Consider the following 21,881-nt stretch of genomic DNA (forward strand, 5'->3'; position numbering starts at 1 on the left):
GTTTAAGACATTTCTTCTTAAGGTTTTGTGAATCTGGGCCCAGGTACTGTAGAGCTCCCCCCTGCCTATCACTACCTTCACTCAAGCACTCTCTGGTTCAAAGCTGCTGCCGATCAGAGAGAGCAGAGCGAGAGGGCCATCGCTCCAGAGTACAGGTTAACACGCTCACCTCTTCTTGGCAGGGCCATCCTCAGAGTACTCGCTGCTGCCGTCGATGCTCTGGAACCGTGACCCGTCAGCATTGTGGCCCTTCTGCCCGGAGCCATTGAGCTGCCCGCGGGCATGGGAACCTAAAGAGACAAGACATGGGTTAGAGACCATGCAATGTACTGCTAGGACATGTTGACTGGAGAGAAACACTGTGACCAAAGTAAGGGCGCTGATTTGTGTTTGGAGCCCGTTAGCTGAACAAAGTGAACAAGTCGGGACTTGAGCAGATCTCAAAAATGCATTCCAGTCAAATAAAGACAGCATTGATGCGTAACTAAGACATGAAACTGACGTGAAACCCTCTTGATCAAACGAAACCGCATTCACTGCAATTACACAAACAAGGTGGAAGTAGTAATCATGGTTAAGAAAAACAGATCAATTATGAGCCACTAAATCTTTGTAGGTAGTAAAAGTCTACCCGGTACTGGCATTTCTAGTTGACGCATGACCCTCCCATCACATTCCTTAGGACTGAGTCCTTAAATCACGTGCCAACCTAAAACCGACCCTGAGTGGCGGCTTCCTCTGAAAACCTGTTTGCAGAACCCAGAACAAACCCAGGCAGCTGAAGTCTGTGTACCGAGTGCAGGTCACTACCTGATAGCAGGAGACCAGCCATAGAGCTTAACATGTCTGTAGACCTCTTAACATGCTCTGGCAGTATGAGTCAAACCACAGTGATGCTCAGGGAACTGACTGGGTTGTGTTTGGTTTGTGTGTGTTCTGTGCTCAGGGTGAAGCTTATAACACCAAGAACTCAACGAAACCATTCTTCTGATTTAGCTATAATAGTTTAATCTGTAGTAGTAGGTGACTGTAATAATATTCATACTGAGCATAAACAGCCTGGTGAGGGGCCATCTTGTCTCCTCTACTCCCTCCCCTCTCCGCCCTTCTGAGACGTTTTTACATATGTTGGTTTCACATCAGTGCCTTTGTGAGGGGCCGGACAAGGAGGGCGAGACAGGGATGCAAACTGGCAGTCACGAAAGGGAGCTAGACTGGGCTGGGGCCTAAATTCTTTCCCCTGGTCCCAGTGAGGCCTAGTTGGGAAGGAGGATGACGGCTGATCCATAAGGGGCTCTATAATCAGATTTATGTGTGTTTCATTAAGCCCATCAACTTGCTATGTTCCTCCTGCTCTCCAGACAGAGAGAGCGAGAGAATGAAGGAGATAGAGGAGCGAGGTTGGGGGTGCGTACCACAGCAAGTCACAGAGTGTAGCCCATTAGTGGGAGGTGGAGTAATGCAGACAGGAAGCCCAGATGCAGACAGAAAATATTAAACAGCCAGGAGAGTGGCATTACTTCAGCTTAAATCACCTTTACAAACAGAGAGTGGTTACGACTGAATAATAATGTTTCTAATGGAGTAAGCTTAGTGTCCATCAGCAGCCTGTAGCAGTAACCTGCTCACTGGTCCACTGTACTGTGGCTAGTAACAAAATACTTATTTCTCTCAAAGTTTTTAATGACACAGTATGATTGGGACTGTAGTGTGTATAAGAATAAACAATGTGTTTGTTGTGTGGGATTTTTAACCCATTTGAATGTTTTTTCAACCACTTCTGACAATAGAATGGGATACTAAAAAAGGAACTCTAGAAGACAACCCTACAAGAGGACAACAAAAAGTAGTGTTTTTAAAATGACTGTCTCAACCACACAGTTCTGACCACAAATCAACCCCAGACCGAAATAGACAGATCCTATTTAGTAACTTTTGTCCATGTGGCCTAGGGTGGTCTAGCAGTCTAAACTGCAACCTCCTCTGGCACATACTGTATGTCTACAGTGTTGGCAAAGATTGGACTCCGGCCTACTGCCCTTTGACACAGCCTCTATATTTCCCCACTGTCATCTTCATAAAATACCTTAAAATTAAACTAATTTGAGTATATGTGTTATGTGAGAATGACATGCTGCAGATTGTCAGTCTATCACTCGCCCTATCCGAGAGGAAGCCAGCTCCACCACCAAGGCTCTGTGCCCTCTTCCACTATGTTCGGGTCAAAGCTTCGTGTCAAGCCCCGAGGTCCCCATGAGACAGGACAGGGTCAGTGCTAAGGGACAGACAGAACAAGGCCAGTGGTGCTATTGGGCAGACACTCACTACCATCCACCATCTCCAGTGGTTTGGAACACAGCCAGTAGTTTCATCGATGGGGGCGGGGTGGAGAGGAGGGCAGGGGAGCGGGAGGAAAGCTTCCTGAGCAGCAGTAACCAGAGGCCTATTGATGTAATGATGCCTTCCATCTAAGGAGGGATAACAGGGAGGGGAGAGGATGCAAAAGGGGCATCATGTAATTAGTTGAATAATGCAGAGGGGGGGGGGTGCGGGAAAGAGGAAGAGAGATGGAGAGATGGACGCCTGCCAACACTGAGAGGTAAAGTGGTAAGGGAGATGGCATGATTGCCGGTTATGGGATGGGAGATAAGATGGGGGGGGGTAGGAGGGGAGACACGCTTAGGGCCTTGCAGGTTCGGTCCCTTCACTCTGCTGTTGGATCAATGCTTTTGGTCATGTAGTGTATTTCAGTAGAGATCCAGCGTGTTGTTTGGTCATCTTGTCCTAATCTAATTTGCACCTTCCTCACATCCCTCTGCAGGTAGCTCCAGACAGCCAGTCAGACACACTCCTCTAAGAGACTGACAACACTGCGGGGGGGGGGGATGACAGTTTCAGCCGGTACAGGGCAGTCTGTGTGCAACTGAGCCTGTGACCTAGATCTGAACTGAGGCTTCTCCATGCCCGCTTGGCACGGTGTAAACTTCCAGAGGCCTTTATCTCGCTCTCGGCCTCTGGGTTGTGTCGTGACAGCTGAGAATAGGTTGAGGCCCGTGTGATACACGGCGAAGGTGTCAAACAAAGCAGCAGCAGATCATTCAGACCAGCCTTTATACCACAGGCGGACACAAACAGGCAGCCTGAGCTCCCTGGATGTTATTGCACCTGCTTAGAAAAAACCCTGCAACATCCTCTGTTTCATTGTGCATACCAAAGCACCTTCACTCTGAAATAACACTATATTAATGTGTCACTATTCTATCACTCCTATCATTATCAGCTGGTCCACTGCAAACAAAAGACAGAGCAGCCTATTGCAGGTCTGTGAGCATCCAGACAAAAGCCTGACTGGGTCAGTGCTGCAGAGAAAAGGGTCCCAAGGAGAAACTCACCATTAGTGTATTTGGTTCCATCGCCGATGCCGTCTCCGAGCTGCCTTTTCTGAGCAGTCTTGAACTCCTTCAGGGAGAGATAGAGCACCTTCCTCACGTCCCTCTCCTCTGACCAGGGGATCCCATCAATGTCATCCTAAAAACACAGGACAGAGGACTACTGATTATCATAACACAGCAACATAACAGCAACATAGCAAATCGTTACAAGTAGCATCGCGTTTCTCACAACATAATCAAGTTTCTCACTTCATGAACCATGTCTCACAACATCAAAGACCGAAGGGTGATTGCTCACAAAACCATATTTTGGGGTATTTTCACAAAATGTAATCCATAGAAGGGTCCTTTGGAGTTGGTATTTTACATATATTTATATATTTGTGAGCGCCCAGAACCAATAAAGCCTAATAACGAATTAAATTGGGAGACTACGGCTGCCTAGTATGACAGATTCTGGTCGATTCCCTTGGCTGACAAAGACACAGGATGTTATTGTAACAAGGGTGACAGACGTCTTAATCGCACTGCTTCCTTTTCCTTCATCACTTGTCATCTTTGACAATAACCCTCGTTCCATCTCAGTACTATTGCAAATTTTAAAACAATGGAAGGGACAGTCCGTGAGGTCAATGTGGCACAGACACTCACAGCAGTACCCCACCAGGAAAGACAGAAGAATAGGATTGTGTCAAACTTCCGTTACATTGCACTAACTTTCCAACACGCTTCATTATTAAGGTCTCCAGTGTCTGAATACAGAAATAACATGCTTCCTACACAGAGCAAATTTAATGTATAACACTGTTATAACCCTACTTCCCCTCACAGTAAAGCACTGCTTCTTACACAGTGCAGCTGTACTAGGCTACTTTGCTGCTATAACAGCCTCATTCTTCTGGGAAAGCTTTCCACTAGATGTTGGAACTAGAGGTCGACCGATTAAAATCGGAATGGCTGATTAATTAGGGCCAATTTCAAGTTTTCATAATCGGAAATCGGTATTTTTGGGCGCCAATTTGCCCAATTTTTAATTTATTTTTTACACCTTTATTTAATCTTTATTTGACTTGGCAAGTCTGCCTGTTACACAAATGCAGTAAGCCAAGGTAAGTTGCTAGCTAGCATTAAACTTCTCTTAAAAAACAATCCTAATCACTAGTTAACTACACATGGTTGATATTACTAGATATTTTCTAGCGTGTCCTGCGTTGCATATAATCTGACTGAGCATACAAGTATCTGACTGAGCGGTGGTAGACAGAAGCAGGCGTGTAAACATTCATTCAAACAGCACTCTCGTGCGTTTTGCCAGCAGCTCTTCGTTGTGCGTCAAGCATTGCGCTCTTTATGACTTCAAGCCTATCAACTCCCGAGACGAGGCTGGTGTAACCGAAGTGAAATGGCTGGCTAGTTATCGCCCCCTAATAGAGTTTCAAACTTCACTCACTCTGAGCCTTGGGGTGGTTGTTTCCCTTGCTCTGCATGGGTAACCCTGATTCGATGTGGTGGCTGTTGTTGTGTTGCTGGTTCGAGCCCAGGGAGGAGCGAGGAGAGGGGTGGAAGCTATACTGTTACACTGGCAATACTAAAGTGACTTTAAGAACATCCAATAGTCAACAGTTAATTAAATAAATGGTATAGAGAGAAATAGTCCTATAATTCCTATAATAACTACAACCTAAAACTTTTTACCTGGGGATATTAAAGACTCATGTCAAAAAAGGAACCACCAGCTTTCATATGTTCTCATGTTCTGAGAAAGGAACTGAAACGTTAGCCTTCTTACAAAGCACATATTGCACAAATAGTATCCGTAAAGTTCGTGGAAACATGTCAAAAGTTTATTTATAAATCAATCCTCAGGTTATTTTTTACAATATATAATTGATCATATTTCAACCGGGACTGTAGTCTGCTCCAAGCTCTTGCGCATGCAAAATGCTGCTGGCACCCAGTCATGCAATGACGCGATATGATCTTTCTCGCTCATTTAAAAAAATAAAAAGCCTCATACTATGTCTAAAGACTGTTCACACCATGGGGAAGCCATAGGAAAAGGAATCAGATTAAATGGAGCGAAGGCAGGCAAAGGCATATCAATGGAACAGAGAGCTTTCAGGAAAAATGTCACTTCCGGGTTGGATTTTCCTCAGGTTTTTGCCTGCAACATCAGTTCTGTTACACTCACAGACAATAGTTTGACAGTTTTGGAAACTTTAGAATTTTCTATCCTAATCTGACAATTATATGCATATTCTGGGCCTGAGCAATAGGCAGTTTAATTTGGGTCCGTTTTTCATCCAAATATCAAAATACTGCCCCCTACACTCAAGAAGTTAAGCATCTCCAATCCAAAATTGAAATCTAGAATTGGCTTCCTATATTGCAACAAAGCATCCTTCACTCATGCTGCCAAACATACCCTCGTAAAACTGACCATCCTACCGATCCTCGACTTCGGTGATGTCATCTATGAAATAGACTGCATCCAGTTTGTTGAGTGTTGGAGGCTATCACAGTGCCATCCGTTTTTTCACCAAAGAATACAGGCCTGAAACCCTATCAGACACTATTGTAACAGATTTGGAAACTTTAGTGTGTTTTCTATCCAAATCTACCAATTATATGCATATCCTATCTTCTGGGCCTGAGTAGAAGGCAGTTTTAATTTGGGAACGCTTTTTGTCCAAAGTCTGTGGCTACAATGCTGCTAGCGCTACGTGGTACCACAATGCCACGTACCGTGGCAAATCAACTAGATTCTTGTGATGCAGGCATTTGGAACATCATGCTAAAACATGCAATCAAATGAATATGATATATCGTCCAATCCTACTGTCAAGGGAGGGAGAGAAACCACACCATGATAAAGCTCTTGTTCACCATGATAAAGCTCTCGCATTCTGTGGCGCCTGGCAGTGTGTCTCAGATCAACGCAGTGTTTTCTCTCAGGGTGATCATGGTAGACCCCTGGGTACGAGGGCAGGAGACACACAGAGATGAAGCGAGGCAACTCTTCCCCCTCCGAGTCAACAGTCCCTAACATTTCAAAAGTTCCCAGGACGGGATAATGTTTAGCGATGGTGCAGATGGAAGTGCTCTGGGTCTGAGACGGAGAACAGGAATGTGGTCGATCCCAGCATGAGGGTGTTTAATGGTGGATACGGCCCGGGCATTCCGATGCGCTGAGGTAGAGGTGTAATGAGGTGATGACATTAAGTTCCTCACGCACCCGTTAACTCCCAGTTAGTTAGGCACTCTTACTAGGAGCAGACTTAGTGACTGACTCAGCCCTGCACTCTGGAATGGACGTCTGCTTGTGACTCAGTGAAATCCTGTCTGCTTTGCAACCCCTCCGATTAATTTGCAGCTTGCAACTTGTAGAGGTCGACCGATTAATCAGAATTGCAGATTAATTAGGGCCGATTACAAGTTTTCATAACAATCGGAAATCGGTATATTTGGGCGCAGAATTTTTTTATACCTTTAATTAACTAGGCAAGTCAGTTAAGAACACATTCTTATTTTCAATGACTGCCTAGGAACGGTGGGTTAACTGCCAGATTTTCACCTTGTCGGCTCAGGGGATCCAATCTCGCAACCTTACAGTTAACTAGTCCAATGCTATAACCACCTGCGTCTCGTTGCACTCCACAAAGACTGCCTGTTACGCAAATGCAGTAGAATCCAAGGTAAGTTGCTAGTTAGCATTAAACGTATCTTAGCATTAAACGTATCTTATAAAAAAACAATCACTAGTTATAACTACACCTGGTTGATGATATTACTAGTTTATCTAGCATGTCCTGCATTGAATATAACCGATGTAACGCTGGAGGATGATCTAACAAAAGCGCATTTGAGAAAAATCGTTGGACCTAACCATAAACACCAATGCCTTTCTTAAAATCAATACACAGAAGAATATATTTTTAAACCTGCATATTTAGCTAATATTAGCAGCATTAACCAGATGAAATTGTGTCACTTCACGTTCATTGCACACAGAGTCAGGATATATGCAACAGTTTGAGCAGCCTGGCTCATTGCGAACTAATTTTCCAGAATTCTACGTAATTTTGACAACATTGAAGGTTGTACAATATAACAAGAATATTTAGACTTAGGGATGCCACCCATTAGAAACAATACCAACCGGTTCCGTATTTCACTGAAATAATAAACGTTTTGTTTTCGAAATGATAGTTTCCGGATTCGACCATATCATTTCTGTGTGTTATTTTATAATTAAGTCTATGATTTGATAGAGCAGTCTGACAGTCTGAGCAATGGTAGGCAGCAGCAGGCTCGTAAGCATTCATTCAAACAGTACTTGTGTGCGTTTGTCAGCAGCTCTTGTGGTTGCAGGTATAACACATATTAAAAGTCTATATTGATTTTCACAAAGTTCTTGGATGTGTCATATTTGAAGCGATTGGCCACTACACTTCGCAATGCTTCAAGCGTTGAGCTGTTTATGACTTCAAGCCTATCAACTCCCAAGATTAGGCTGGTGTAACCGATGTGAAATGGCTAACTAGTTTGCGGGGTGCGCGCTAATAGCGTTTCAATAGGTGACGTCCGTCACTCGCTCTGAGACTTGGAATAGTTGTTCCCCTTGCTCTGCGGCTTTTGTGGAGAGATGGGTAACAATGTGCCGATGTGTTCCTGGTTCAGGGCGAGGAGAGGGATGGAAGCTATACTGTTACACTGGCAATACTAAAGTGCCTATAAGAACATCCAATATTCAAAGGTATATGAAATACAAATGGTATAGAGGGAAATAGTTCTATAATTCCTAGAATAACTACAACCTAAAACTTCTTACCTGGGAATATTGAAGTCTCATGTTAAAAGGAACCACCAGCTTTCACATGTTCTCATGTTCTGAGCAAGGAACTTAAATGTTAGCTTTTTTACAAGGCACATATTGCACTTTTACTTCAACACTTTGTTTTTGCATTATTTAAACCAAATTGAACATGTTTCATTATTGATTTGAGACTAAATAGATTTTTATTGATGTTTTATATTAAGTTAAAATAAGTGTTCATTCAGTATTGTTGTAATTGTCATTATTACAAATACATTTTTTTTTTTTTTTTTAATCTGACGATTTTAATCTGTATTGGCTTTTTTTTGGTCCTCCAATAATCGGGTATCGGCGTTGAAAAACCATAATCTGTTGACCTCTAGTCACTTGTATCTGCAAGCTAAGTAACGGTTTGGGAGAAAAGTTGTGAAAGTGTTAATGATCTGGGTGAAAACCTCTCCTGTTAGTTTAGTGCTGGGACACGCGCTTCCCCTCTCACGAGGGTCTCCACGAGGGAGACCCTTCCTAGCTACACAAACACTAAGCCCTCTTCACCCCCCCCTAGGAGAATGTGTGTTATACAGTACTAAAACACTAAGCCCTCTTCACCCCCCCCTAGGAGAATGTGTGTTATACAGTACTAAAACACTAAGCCCTCTCCCCCCTCCCTAGGAGAATGTGTGTTATACAGTACTAAAACACTAAGCCCTCTCCACCCCCTCCCTAAAGGAGAGCCCTCTTCCCCCCTAGGAGTGTGTTATACAGTACTAAAACACTAAGCCCTCTCCACCCCCTAGGAGAATGTGTGTTATACAGTACTAAAACACTAAGCCCTCTTCCCCCCTAGGAGAATGTGTGTTATACAGTACTAAAACACTAAGCCCTCTTCCCCCTAGGAGAATGTGTGTTATACCTAAAACACTCTCCCCCCAGGAGAATGTGTGTTATACAGTACTAAAACACTAAGCCCTCTCCCCCCCAGGAGAATGTGTGTTATACAGTACTAAAACACTAAGCCCTCTTCCCCCCCCTAGGAGAATGTGTGTTATACAGTACTAAAACACTAAGCCCTCTTCCCCCCCCTAGGAGAATGTGTGTTATACAGTACTAAAACACTAAGCCCTCTTCCCCCCCTAGGAGAATGTGTGTTATACAGTACTAAAACACTAAGCCCTCTTCCCCCTAGGAGAAGCCCTCTCCACCCCCCAGGAGAATGTGTTATACAGTACTAAAACACTAAGCCCTCTTCCCCCCTAGGAGAATGTGTGTTATACAGTACTAAAACACTAAGCCCTCTTCCCCCTAGGAGAATGTGTGTTATACAGTACTAAAACACTAAGCCCTCTCCACCCCCCAGGAGAATGTGTGTTATACAGTACTAAAACACTAAGCCCTCTTCCCCCCAGGAGAATGTGTGTTATACAGTACTAAAACACTAAGCCCTCTCCCCCCCCCCAGGAGAATGTGTGTTATACAGTACTAAAACACTAAGCCCTCTCCCCCCCAGGAGAATGTGTGTTATACAGTACTAAAACACATTTCAGCCGGATCTGTTGGCGCATGGCCCACATTTTCCAGTTGATGGGATCCAGACCATCAGCACTGTTATTATTAGTCTGCCATGTGAACCACTGCACGCGTGTTCCTTTTTTGTTTTGAAATTGGGACAACCCCTCTCCTGTGTGTGGGAGGGGGTTCTGTTGCTGTAAAATTAATCCATGGTGGCTGACAATCTGCAGACGGGGGTGTGTGAACTTCCTGCTTGGTTAGATGGACTTCCTTTCGGCATCAAATCTTTCAGCCAGTCCTTAAATTTGAAATAAAACTAACCTTTTATTTAACTAGGCAAGTCAGTAAAGAACAACTTCTTATTTACAATGACGGCCTACCGGCGAACAGTGGGTTGACTGCCTTATTCAGGGGCAGAACGACAGATTTTTACTTTTACCTTGTCAGCTCGGGGATTCCATCCAGCAACATTTTGGTTACTGGCCCAACGCTCTAACAACGAGGCTACTTACCACCAAGTGCACAGTAGGTTCATCCAATCCCCGTACAGTACACATTAGGTTTGAAGAACCAGTGTTCTTTTATTCCTCCATTGCAGTGACCTTGTTTCCATCATTGTTCACCTCACAAGACAATTTGTATTTAGTCATGCATCAGCGCTACGGACATCTCAAGAGCTTGGGAATGAATTAATGAATGGATAAATTACATTTATGTTTGTGTCAAATCGCCAGTTGGCAACCTATCGCTTATGAGATTAAATAACAAAAACAAACCCTACAACAATTCAGTGATAATTATTCTGTTGATCTGTGCATTAATAATAACATTTGTTATTATATCCTTAGAGCAGAAAAAAATATATAAACTGATAAACTTAGTATTTATCAGCATTTTTGTCAAAATTGAGTTGACAGCTCTGTTCTGTTCAATGGTATCTACATAATATAGTACTCTAAATACCTCTCATGCCAAGTTAAAAAGAAAACGTTGCTGACACAATTCAAACCAATGAGGGTTCAGAACCTTAAAGCCAATGATCGCAATCATTTTTGCAGATAAAGAATGCTTGGGACTGTAAGGTTCTATCTACAACTACATTCAAGCTTTTCCATCCATCATGCAATGTTCGAGTTGACAGATGAAACTGAGTGGTCTCTGTCCTAGTTATTATATGAGTCCTGGTCTTAATGGATCCGGTGGCTTTGGACAGGAATGGTTAGAGGTTTTACAACCCAGTGATGTGTTAACATGGGACATCTCACTGCTCAATAAGATGCACAGGACCCGCAAACGTCTCCCACTACTACTGAGGTTGCTGGTAAAAGGACATTTCAAAAACATAAGAATCTACAGCACCACCCCAACATTAACATATGTGAAAATGGCCTCTCTCGCTCTCATATATATATATATATATATATATATATATATATATATATATATATATATCTATATCTCTCTCTATCTCTCTCTCTCTCTCTCTCTCTCTCTCTCTATATATATATATATATATTTTTTTAAGCTTCAGATCAGTGTTTCCAACCCCGACCCCCAATTGGTCAAAATCACACGATGCACACAGATGTTATTGGAAACACTGATCTTCCCCTCTTTATTTAAAAAAAAAAAAAAAATTTTTAACCACAAAACACTCCATTTTCACATGTGCTGGAGATGATGAATATGAAGTTGAAACATTTTTGAAGTTTCCCTTTAAGACTTGCCCCTGCTTTAGACTCCGGTACCAACGCTATAAATAACCAATCCACTGGGCTTCTAGTGTAAACGGCAGCCTCCGAACAATCAGGTGTAGACTACTTATCTTCCTGAAGCCTATTGGGGAGGTTCCAGACCGTAAAGCGTTTACAAGTTGACATGGTTTCTTTCTGGCGTCTAAGTCTCTACTGGCGTGTGTTTACAGTGTGAGGGAGCCAGCATGTCGTCTGATGTAGAGTCTCCTCCGTCTGCTGCGACAGACGTCTGTCTGGGACTTTAGTCTCGGTCTGAGGATATACACCTTCCCCATCCTGGCTCGTCTCAGTGGGAATGTTGAAGGAGTAGAGGCTCTTGATGTCATTTAGAAGAGCCTCCGTGTGTCTTTCTGTTCTCTGTGTTTGCCAAGGTGGTGCGCTGTGGTATGAAAGGCAGCGGGTTCCGAGTCCCTTTGGGGCCTCTAAAACGTGTGCGTGCTGTGTGCCAGTCGTCCCGCAACAGTAGACACACAAAGGCCTCAGCGTTCATTAGCAGGCTGTTGGTTCCCAGTGGGAGCGGGTGGGGGGGGTGTAAGCGGGCAGGGGTTGTCAGCTCAGTGCTGGGTGTTGTCTCTGTGGTGGTGCCAGCTCCTCAGCTCTCATCTGAGCCCAGGCCCTACTCTGCTCTGCCAGCAGCCCGACTCTCCCTCTGAAGAGGCCTGGCAACCCTCCGCCAGTCAGCCTTCTCAACGGCCTGCTTACCTGCCTAACTACCAAACTCCTGCCTCTGCTAGTCTCTCTGCCTACCGACGGTCTGTCGGTCGTGCCAGGAAAAATGCATTTACTTACAGCAACGGCACGATAGCAATTTTGGGATAGCAATGTTCGGTTTTTATACAGTTTTTGGTCTTTTCTGAAAGCATTGAGATGAACATGTTGTGACGTATGACACAAGGATTGAGCGTTTAGACCTTACTAAGCAGATGGGCAGAGCTGCTTTCTGTTAAGACAAGCGATCTGCAAAATAATGTCCTATTTTAATGATTTAAGTGTTGCGTTTCAGTAGAATGTTGGAAACCTTTTTGACCCCCGTTTTTTTTTTTTTTTCTGTTGATGTTTTACCTTGTGTTGTAAAAAAAAACATTTGCTACATTTTGTTGCATCTCTTTGCGGGGCTCGGCTGACGATGCCTTTCGGCTGAGGAGCCCAGCACTTCGCAGTTTCTAACTCTGCGTCACTACGTGTAGGGAGATGAGGAAATCACTCCGGCAGACTGCCAGCCTCTAAGAGGAAGAGAAGGAAAAACGCACACTTGCAAGCACATTTTTGATCTGCTCCCAGAGTTCAAAGCCAGAGGTGTCAGCTGTGGGTGTGTGCTAGCTTGCGTGTGTTTGTCAGTCAAAGCTAAGTGTAACGAGGAGCGTTGGTGCACAGCATTGGCGACACAGTTGTGTGTCTGCGGGGAAACATGACTGTCACCCCTCCGCTTCATCACAAGGAGACAGTAGATTGTCTCCAACTTCATCACGTTGATTCTCATGGAATATCTCAGTGATGTCCACTACTACAACTTTAAAAAAAAACTTTAACATGTATGCCAAACAAATACCACATCTTTTTCAAAGTTTAACAAAACATACAACTCTATGCTCAATGACTACTTCGAACAAATTACACAGTATAAAAAAATATATACTTTTGCTGGAAAAACTGTTAAACTTTCCATGTGCAGTTTTTCCTGAAATGAGTTTTTATAAAATGTTCAGTGGAATTGTTGAAAGTAGTCCTTGTTCGTACAGTTTTGCGGTTTGTTAAACTTTGAAATCAAGGGGTTTTGTTTGCTATAGATTTAAAACTGAAATCTGAGTAATTTCGTCACCATGGAATTACCCTACAGCTACACCATATATACAGAAGTATGTGGACAACCCTTTAAATTAGTTGATTTGGCTATTTCAGCCACACCTGTTGCTGACGGGTGTATAAAATGTAGCACACAGCCATGGAATCTCCATAGATAAACTTTGGCAGTAGAATGGCCTGTACTGAAGAGCTCAGTAACTTTCGAGGAGGCACTATCATAGGATGCGATCTTTCCAACAAGTCAGTTCATCAAATTTCTACCCTGCTAGAGCTGCCTTGGTCAACTGTAAGTGCTGTTATTGTGAAGTGGAAACATCTAGGAGCAACAATTGCTCAGCTGCGAAATGGTAGGCCACACAAACTCACAGAACGGTGCCAGTGATGGCTGAAAATAGTCTGTTCTCGTTTGCAACACACTAGTTCCAAACTGCCTCTGGAAGAAACGACAGCACAAGAACTCGAGCTTCATGAACTGGGTTTCTATGGCCGCGCAGCCGCACACAAACCTAAGATCACCATGCGCAATGCCAGGCGCTGGCTTGCGCAGTGTAAAGCTCGCCACTATTGAACTCTGGAGCAGTGGAAATGCCTTCTCTGGAGTGATGAATCACGCTTTGGCGGATGGCAGGAGAACGCTACCTGCCCCACTGCATAGGGCATTGTAAAGTTTGGTGCAGGAGGAATAATGGTCTGGGTTTGTTTTTGCATGGTTCAGTGTTACCCAGTTCCTAGATGGCCTACTTCTTCATTGCACAAATTAATAACCTCAACTAAATTCCAAAGACTGGTGACATCAAGTAGAAGCGGTAACAACTGAAAACAGGTTCCTAAAGAAATTTGGGGTGGCAGGGTAGCTTAGTGGTTAGTGTTGGACTAGTAACCGAAAGGTTGCAACTTCAAATCCCGAGCTGACAAGGTACAAATCTGTCATTCTGCCCCTGAACAGGCAGTTAACCCACTGTTCCTAGGCAGTCATTGAAAATAAGAATTTGTTCTTGAACTGACTTGCCTAGTTAAATAAAAGGTCAAATAAATGTAAAAAAATACATTTCCCAATGAGAACTCAGTGAACCAAAATATTTTTTTCTGAACGGTTAGTCCTCGGGGTTTTGCCTGCTACATAGATTCTGTTATACTCACAGACATGATTCAAACTGACATGAGTAGCAGGAAGTTAAAATTGGGGACGCTATTTATCCAAAAGTGAAAATTCTGCCCCCTACACATTAGGAAGAGAGAGAGGGTCCAGATTGTCTAGCCCGGCTGATTTATAGGGGTCCAGATTTTGCAGCTCTTTTAGAACATCAGCTATCTGGATTTGGATAAGGGAGAAATGGTGGGGGCTTGGGCGGATTGCTGTGGAGGGTGCCGGGCAGTTGATCGGGGTAGGGATAGCCAGGTGGAAAGCTCAGCCAGCCGTAGAGAAATGCTTATTGAAATTCTCAATTATAGTGGATTTATCGGTGGTGACAGTGTTTCCTAGCCTCAGATCAGTGGGCAGCTGGGAGGAGGTGCTCTTATTCTCCATGGACTTTACAGTGTCCCGGAACTTTTGAGTTTGTACTGCATGATGCAAATTTCTGTTTGAAAAGCTAGCCTTTGCTTTCCTAAATGCCTGTGTATATTGGTTCTTAAATTCCCTGAAAAGTTGTATATCACGGGGGCTATTCGATACTAATGCAGAACGACACAGGATGTTTTTGTGCTGGTCAAGGGCAGACAGGTCTGGAGTGAACCATGGACTATACCTATTCCTAGTTCTAAAATGTTTTGAATGGGGCATGCTTATTTAAGATGGTGAGGAAGGCACTTTTAAAGAATAGCCAGGCATCATCTACTGATGGGATGACGTCAATTCCAGGATACCCCGGCCAGGTCGATTAAAAAGGCCTGCTAACAGAAGTATTTTAGGGAGCATTTGACAGTAATGAGGGGTCGTCGTTTGGTCGCAGACCCATTACGGATGCAGGCAATGAGGCAGTGATCGCTGAGATCTTGATTGAAAACAGCAGAGGTGTATTTGGAGGGCAAGTTAGTTAGGATGACGTCTATGAGGGTGCCTGTGTTAACAGATTTGGAGTTGTACCTGGTAAATTCATTGATAATGTGTGTGAGATTGAGGGCATCAGGCTTGGATTGTAGGATCGTCGGGGTGTTAAGCATGTCCCAGTTTAAGTCACCTAGCATGAGCTCAGAAGATAGATGGGGGGCAATCAATTCACATATGGTATCGAGGGCACAGCTGGGGGCAGAGGGTGGTCTATAGCAGGTGGATTTTTAAAAGTAGAAGTTCAAATTGTTTGGGTACAGACCTGGATAGTAGGACAGAACTCTGCAGGCTATCTTTACAGTAAATTGCAACACCGCCCACTTTGGCAGTTCTATCTTGGTGGAAAATGTTATAGTTAGCGATGGAGATTTCAGGGTTTTTGGTGGTTTTCCTAAGCCAGGATTCAGACACGGCTAAGACATCCGGGTTGGATGTGCTAAAGCAATGAGTAAAACAAACATAAGGAGTAGGCTTCGAATGTTAACATGCATGAAACCAAGGCTTTTACGGTTACAGAAGTCAACAAATGAGAGCACCTGGGGAGTGGGAGTGGAGCTAGGCACTGCAGGAACTGGATTAACCTCTACATCACCAGAGGAACTGAGAGAAGTAGGTTAAGGGTACGGCTAAATGCTATACGAACTGGCCGTCTAGCTCGTTTGGAACAGAGATTAAAAGGAGAAGGTTTCTCGGCACGATAGCATAGATTCAAGGCATAGTGTACAGACAAGGTAAGGTGGGAGTACATTGGAGGTAAACCTAGGCATTGAGTAATGATGAGAGATAGTATCTAGAGACATTTAAACCAGGTGATATCATTGCATATGTAGGAGGTGGAACAACATGGTTGGTTAAGGCATATTGAGCAGGGCTAGAGGCTCTACAATGAAATAAGACAGTAGTCACTAACCAGGAGAGTAATGGACGAGGCATATTGATATTAGAGAGGCATGCGTAGCCAAGTGAACATATGGCTCCAGTTAGCGGTTGGGCTGACCGGGGCTAAACAAGCTAGCGGTTAGCAGACCGGGGCTAAACAAGCTAGCGGTTAGCAGACCGGGGCTAAACAAGCTAGCGGTTAGCAGACCGGGGCTAAACAAACTAGCGGTTAGCAGACCGGGGCTAAACAAACTAGCGGTTAGCAGACCGGGGCAGGCAAGCTAGCGGTTAGCAGACCGGGGCAGGCAAGCTAGCAGTTAGCAGACCGGGGCAGGCAAGCTAGCAGTTAGCAGACCGGGGCAGGCAAGCTAGCAGTTAGCAGACCGGGGCAGGCAAGCTAGCCTTTGGGAGATGTCGCGATGGGTCTGTTTTTGCCTCGGTGACGTCAATAGACCAGTCGTGGAGCTAGTAGGGTTCCAAGTAGCTCTAGGTAGCTAGCAGGCCTAGCAGGTTAGCAGAATGGGCCTTCAGCTGGCTTCGTGCCTGAGGAGCCTGTTGGACTCCTTGGGCAGATTATGTCTGTATTCCAGTCGTAAAGGATCAGCGGGGTCCGTTATGCTCTGGTTTGAGTCACGTTGTTCGAACTGGCGAGAGCTTTCCGAGCTAAAGGTTAGCTGCTAACCGCTAGAAATGGTTTGCTAACTGATAGCTGGTAGGTAGTTAGCTGGCTAGCTTAAGTTAAGGGATTCCAGATCCGAAGTAAGTAGAAATACTTTAGAAAAATGCTGATCCACGCCACATTGGGTTAGGCGGGTTGCAGGAGAGTATTTAGAAGTTGAGATTTAGGAAAATATTTTTAAAAGATATGCAAAGAAGAAGATGTAAAAAGATATTCACAAGGGACACGACAGGACAAAAGACAAAGACGTCTGACTGCTACGCCATCTTGGAATTAATTGATAATAACTGTGTGTGTACTGGGCCCCTCAGTGGATGCATACAGATTCAGGAAGTGACCAAAGGAAGGGGGGGTTGGACAGGAAGTCCAAAGTCTCATTACTCTGCTGGATTCTGATTGAGGTGAAACTGTCTGGATCCCACAGGCAGACATGGCATGAACACGCTCATACAGCCCAAGCACAGGTTAATACAGCACAGCTCGCCATAGACAGATGGACCTGGGCCCACTTCACATTTTCAGGGTTTAGTGTGGACAGGGAGGTCGGTTTAGTGTGTCAATGTCCACTTATTCAGCCATGAGAGTGGATCAGCAGTCTCAGTGAGATCCAGCCCAGAGCCCACCATGCAGCTCTGTTTACACAGGCAAAAATCGACCAGATAAAGAGGAACAGATGGTACAGTCACCCCTCTGCTCTCATCCCTCCATGTCGCTCTGTCCTTCATGTGTCAATACTACTCAAGATCTTTCTCTTCCCATTAATCCCACTACTTTTTCCCCACAGGGTGCCCCACTCTCACCATACCTCTCAGTGGAGAACATAGTCAATCAAAACAGCCAATCAGGATCCTGAATAGCTTATACCCCCAAGCCATTGGACAGCTAAATAGTCCGGGTGACTATTGGTTAACTATCGACATTGACCCTTTTTGCACCAACTCTATTTGACTCATCACAGAGGCTGCTGTTGCTGTTTATTATGCTTCCTGTTGACGAGTCACTTTATCACTACCTTTATCACAGACCACTTGACTTTTCCCACAGCCTATTAAGCTAAAATTGAATAAATAAATAAAGATCCTCAATCTACACACAATACCCCATAATGACAAAGCAAAAACAGGCAGACATTTTTCCTAAAGTCTTAAAAATAAAAACAAGTATTCAGACTCTTTGCTATGAGACTAGAAACAAGATTCTCTGGTCTGATGAAATGGAGATTAAACTCTTTGGCCTGAATGCCAAACGTCACGTCTGGAGGAAACCCGTCACCATCCCTACGGTGAAGCATGGTGGTGGAAGCATCATGTTTTTCAGTGGCAGGGACTGAGAGACTAGTCAGGATCGGGGGAAAGGTGAACAGAGCAAATTACAGCGCGAGAGATCCTTGATGAAGTTCTGAGTGCTCTGGAACAGGTTATCAGAAAGTTAACCTTCCAAAAAGGACAACGCAGGAGTGGCTTCGGGACAAGTCGCTGAATGTCCTCTGGCCTAGCCAGAGCCCGATCGAACATCTTTGGAGAGATCTGAAAGTAGTTGTGCAGCGACGCTCCCCATCCAACCTGACAGAGCTTGAGAGGAATAGGAGAAACTCCCCAAATACAGGTGTGCCAAGCTTGTAGCGTCATACCCAAGACTCAAGGGTGTAAATCGCTGCCAAAGGTGCTTCAAAGTACTGAGAAAGGGGTCTGAAACCTTGTGAAAATGCGATATTTTGGGTGTTTTATTTTTAATCCATTTGCTAAAATTTCTAAAGAAACGTCTTTACAATTGAATACATTTATGAATAAGGCTATAACATAACAAAACGTGGAAAAGGCCAAAGGGTCTGAATACTTTCCAAATGCACTGCATACATACATACCTAAACTCTCGTACCCCTGCACATCGACTCGGTACCCCATGTATATAGCAAAATTATCGTTACTCATGGTGTATTTGTTCCTGGTGTTATTATTTTTCTATTTTTCCCTCTGTATTGTTGGGAAGAACCCTTAAGTAAGCATTTCACTGTTGTATTTGATTAGTCATAGGACTAGCACACTGCATTCAGGGGTTCCCCCATTTGAGATCTCATTGGATGTGTTGAACAGGGATTTTCTCATCTGGCTGCGAGGGTTGGAGGTCACTGCAGTGCTGACAGAACACAAACTTCCACACAGAAAGCTAAAGGCTGTATTCAAGCGCTGGCTATCTGAATACTACGGACATTGGTCTACCAACCACAAAGAGTAAACATGCATTGCTTTCCACACACACACACACACACACACACACACACACACACACACACACACACACACACACACACACACATTTTAAATAATCTTGGAGGATTCAAATAATCTGTTTCTGTATTTAGGAAGAGGACATACTGTGGGTAAGAGAAAGCAGCATTATATCTCACAGTTCTGAATCGATCCTTGTTCACTAAATCAATAGGATGTTCATTACAGCGTAGCTAATGCAGAACCAAACCCTAAGAGTTCAGATTTAGCAAGGCTTCCTGAATGTAGTCAGCACTGGGTCGCTCTCTGTGGCCATTGTCACGGGGTAGCTCACAGAGTCACCGGGAGAGTTCAGATTGTAAGGGTTGTGGTGGAGGGGAGTCGACTCAAACATACACACAGGATACTTGTGCCCCTGCACTCAGCTCGTAAGGTATTCATGGGGTCAGAGCTTGAAATGGCATCTGAATCAGCATCAGACTGAGCTCTTTTCCACACAAACATATCAGCACTGTGCTGGAGATGGAATCCAGCAGTGCACAGTGAAAGCCAGCCAGCCCCGAACACCTGCATGTTTTTGCAAAGCAGGCAACATCATTTCAGGGAAACATGTCGATTCAGCAACGTCACTGCTTTTATCCACCCAGTCAAACCTGACTTGTATTTTACTGTCCCTGACCTGTTGCGTGTACACCCCCCCCCCCCCAACAACAACAATCAGGAGTTGGGAGATGATTTTATTACCAAACAAAAGCAGACAGCTGTGGGTTCACACAGAGAATTGGAATGAGAGAGAGCCAGAGACTGTGGGTAAGGCGAGAGAACAGTCACTGCTCCACTAACAGTGCCAGCCTGGCTCAACCTAGGAGAGAGAGTGATGCTGAAGCATAACTCCAACACCCACTCCCTAGCCCTCCATTCCTCTAATTCCCACCCCCCTCTTTTTCTGTCTCATGGGGTGAATCAATCTTCCTGTTCTTTCATAGAAATCAAATGTGCCCTGAACACTGTGGCTGCTCCCATGTCACCCTGCCTGTCCTGGTATTATTATTCAGCCCTGTCCCTTGGGACACAGCTCCTAGCACGACACTGTCCCACCTTGTTGACCACCATGTGACCCACTAACTACACCGCATGATGTTGAGTAGATGTAGTTCCGTGGTAGTGTATGAATACGGAGGTGGTAAGGACAGAAGAGAAGAGGAGAGAGCCGATTGAGAGGAGAAGTATAGCCATAGGGGAGAACAGCAAGGCAGCTCCTGTGTGTTAGCCCTGGGAGCTTTAGCGCCTCTTCTCACAGCTGGTGTAAATACTTTCCAAACTGTTGGCGGAAGCGAAGGGCTGGAGCCTGGATGTGTTGCAGCGAGTGGCACAGAGCAGAGAGTACTTACTGAGGGTGCCAGGACACAGGGCAGGATGGCACAGAGCAGCACACAGTGTCGTGGTAAACAATGCACAGTGTTCTGGGATGCCCTCTGCAACCCTGGCGCTCACTGGCCCTGTGGCACGCTACTGGGTCTGAGCGCTTGGCTCTGATCGAGCGTGCGTGTGTATGCACACTGACAACAGGATGAACAGCTGTTTTCAGATGACATCACAGTTTTAATAGACGGAGCAGAGGCAAAGTGGTGAGGATCAGGTAGAGTCAGACATCAGGAAATCAAATTAGACTGAATGTGTAATTGGATAAAAACGTTGCCCTATCGTAACAAGAGCAGAGCTAGTTGTAATGTGTGCGCGAGGTCAAGCCGGTCTCCCTCTAGCCGGTCTCCCTCTAGCCAAACCAACAAGCACCGCTCAGCTCCATAATATCCAACAGAGCAGCACATTCAGGCAAAACATTCAGCCATCCAGTGTTTCATAGCACAGGGGCCTGGTGTCTTTGATAAACCTTTGCAGTGAGTAGAGAGTTAAGAGGCTGTTATTATTTTATTACTCCCAGTCAGTGTGTGATGCAGGATGAAGCTGGGTGGGGGTAGACGGTAGGGGTCCTGGTAGACTGAGTCACCCGTTTCTCTTTGCTTAACCTGTCTCAGCGATGTTAAATTCAACACACATTTCAGTGATGTAATTCAATTTTCACCCGCTTCTGCCTCCAACTCACTGACTCGCTCTGCTTCCTCTCCTCCGGCAGGCTCAGTGAGCCAGCCAGATTCTGTGGCGTTCCTCTGCGCTGTAAAACCACAGATGTGTGTGTGAAGGCGGATGCAGCACACTCTCCAGCAAAGTCCTCCATTCTCCTCTAGCTCCATATGGGCATGCATTAATTGTGAGCGGCGGGTCAGCTTGAACATATGTCGACCCTGACACACTTCACTTCCTAGAGGGATTCTGCTGCAGAAGAGAGACCATGGAAACTGACCAACCAAATGGCTGCTGTTTCCCCACTACAGAGAGCCAGTGTACTGGGAGCTTCATTTCATTTTGAGACCTCAAAACGGTGCATTTAGACTAGCAGCATTACTGAAATAGTGTCAACACCTCATGGCATCTCAGGTAAGAAGGACAAAGCAATAGAAGGTTCAGCTGAGATATCCAGAAGTAAGCCAGCACCAGTCTGTCAAATCAGTCAGCACCAGTCTGTCAAATCAGTCAGCACTAGCTTGTCAAAAGCAGATTCACAGTAGAGAGATGACCATCAATTTAAAATCACAAGGTTAGCAGAGGTATGGTTGTAACCAGTAGCTTTACAGAGAAGTCAACAGAAACAGAACCGTTCCAACCATCTGGCAGCAACCACTAGGACCTCACACTTAACTTTTTTCACACGG

The 21,881-nt window shown here is 44.7% G+C and overlaps 1 protein-coding gene across 2 annotated transcripts in view; it reads right to left on the reverse strand.

Moving 5' to 3' along the window:
* The window catches only part of LOC124012148 (protein Jumonji-like), a 96,789-nt gene that overhangs the window by 44,437 nt on the left and 30,471 nt on the right, over positions 1 to 21,881 (reverse strand). For both annotated transcript variants that reach the window (XM_046325612.1, XM_046325611.1), the window contains exons 2-3: positions 3,393 to 3,528; positions 170 to 290 (exon numbers count right to left, since the gene is read on the reverse strand). In XM_046325612.1, coding sequence (XP_046181568.1) covers positions 170 to 290; positions 3,393 to 3,528 — 257 coding nt within the window. The remainder of the gene's footprint in view (positions 1 to 169; positions 291 to 3,392; positions 3,529 to 21,881) is intronic.

The sequence above is a fragment of the Oncorhynchus gorbuscha genome, linkage group LG24 (assembly GCF_021184085.1).
Source record: "Oncorhynchus gorbuscha isolate QuinsamMale2020 ecotype Even-year linkage group LG24, OgorEven_v1.0, whole genome shotgun sequence".
NCBI lineage: Eukaryota > Metazoa > Chordata > Actinopteri > Salmoniformes > Salmonidae > Oncorhynchus > Oncorhynchus gorbuscha.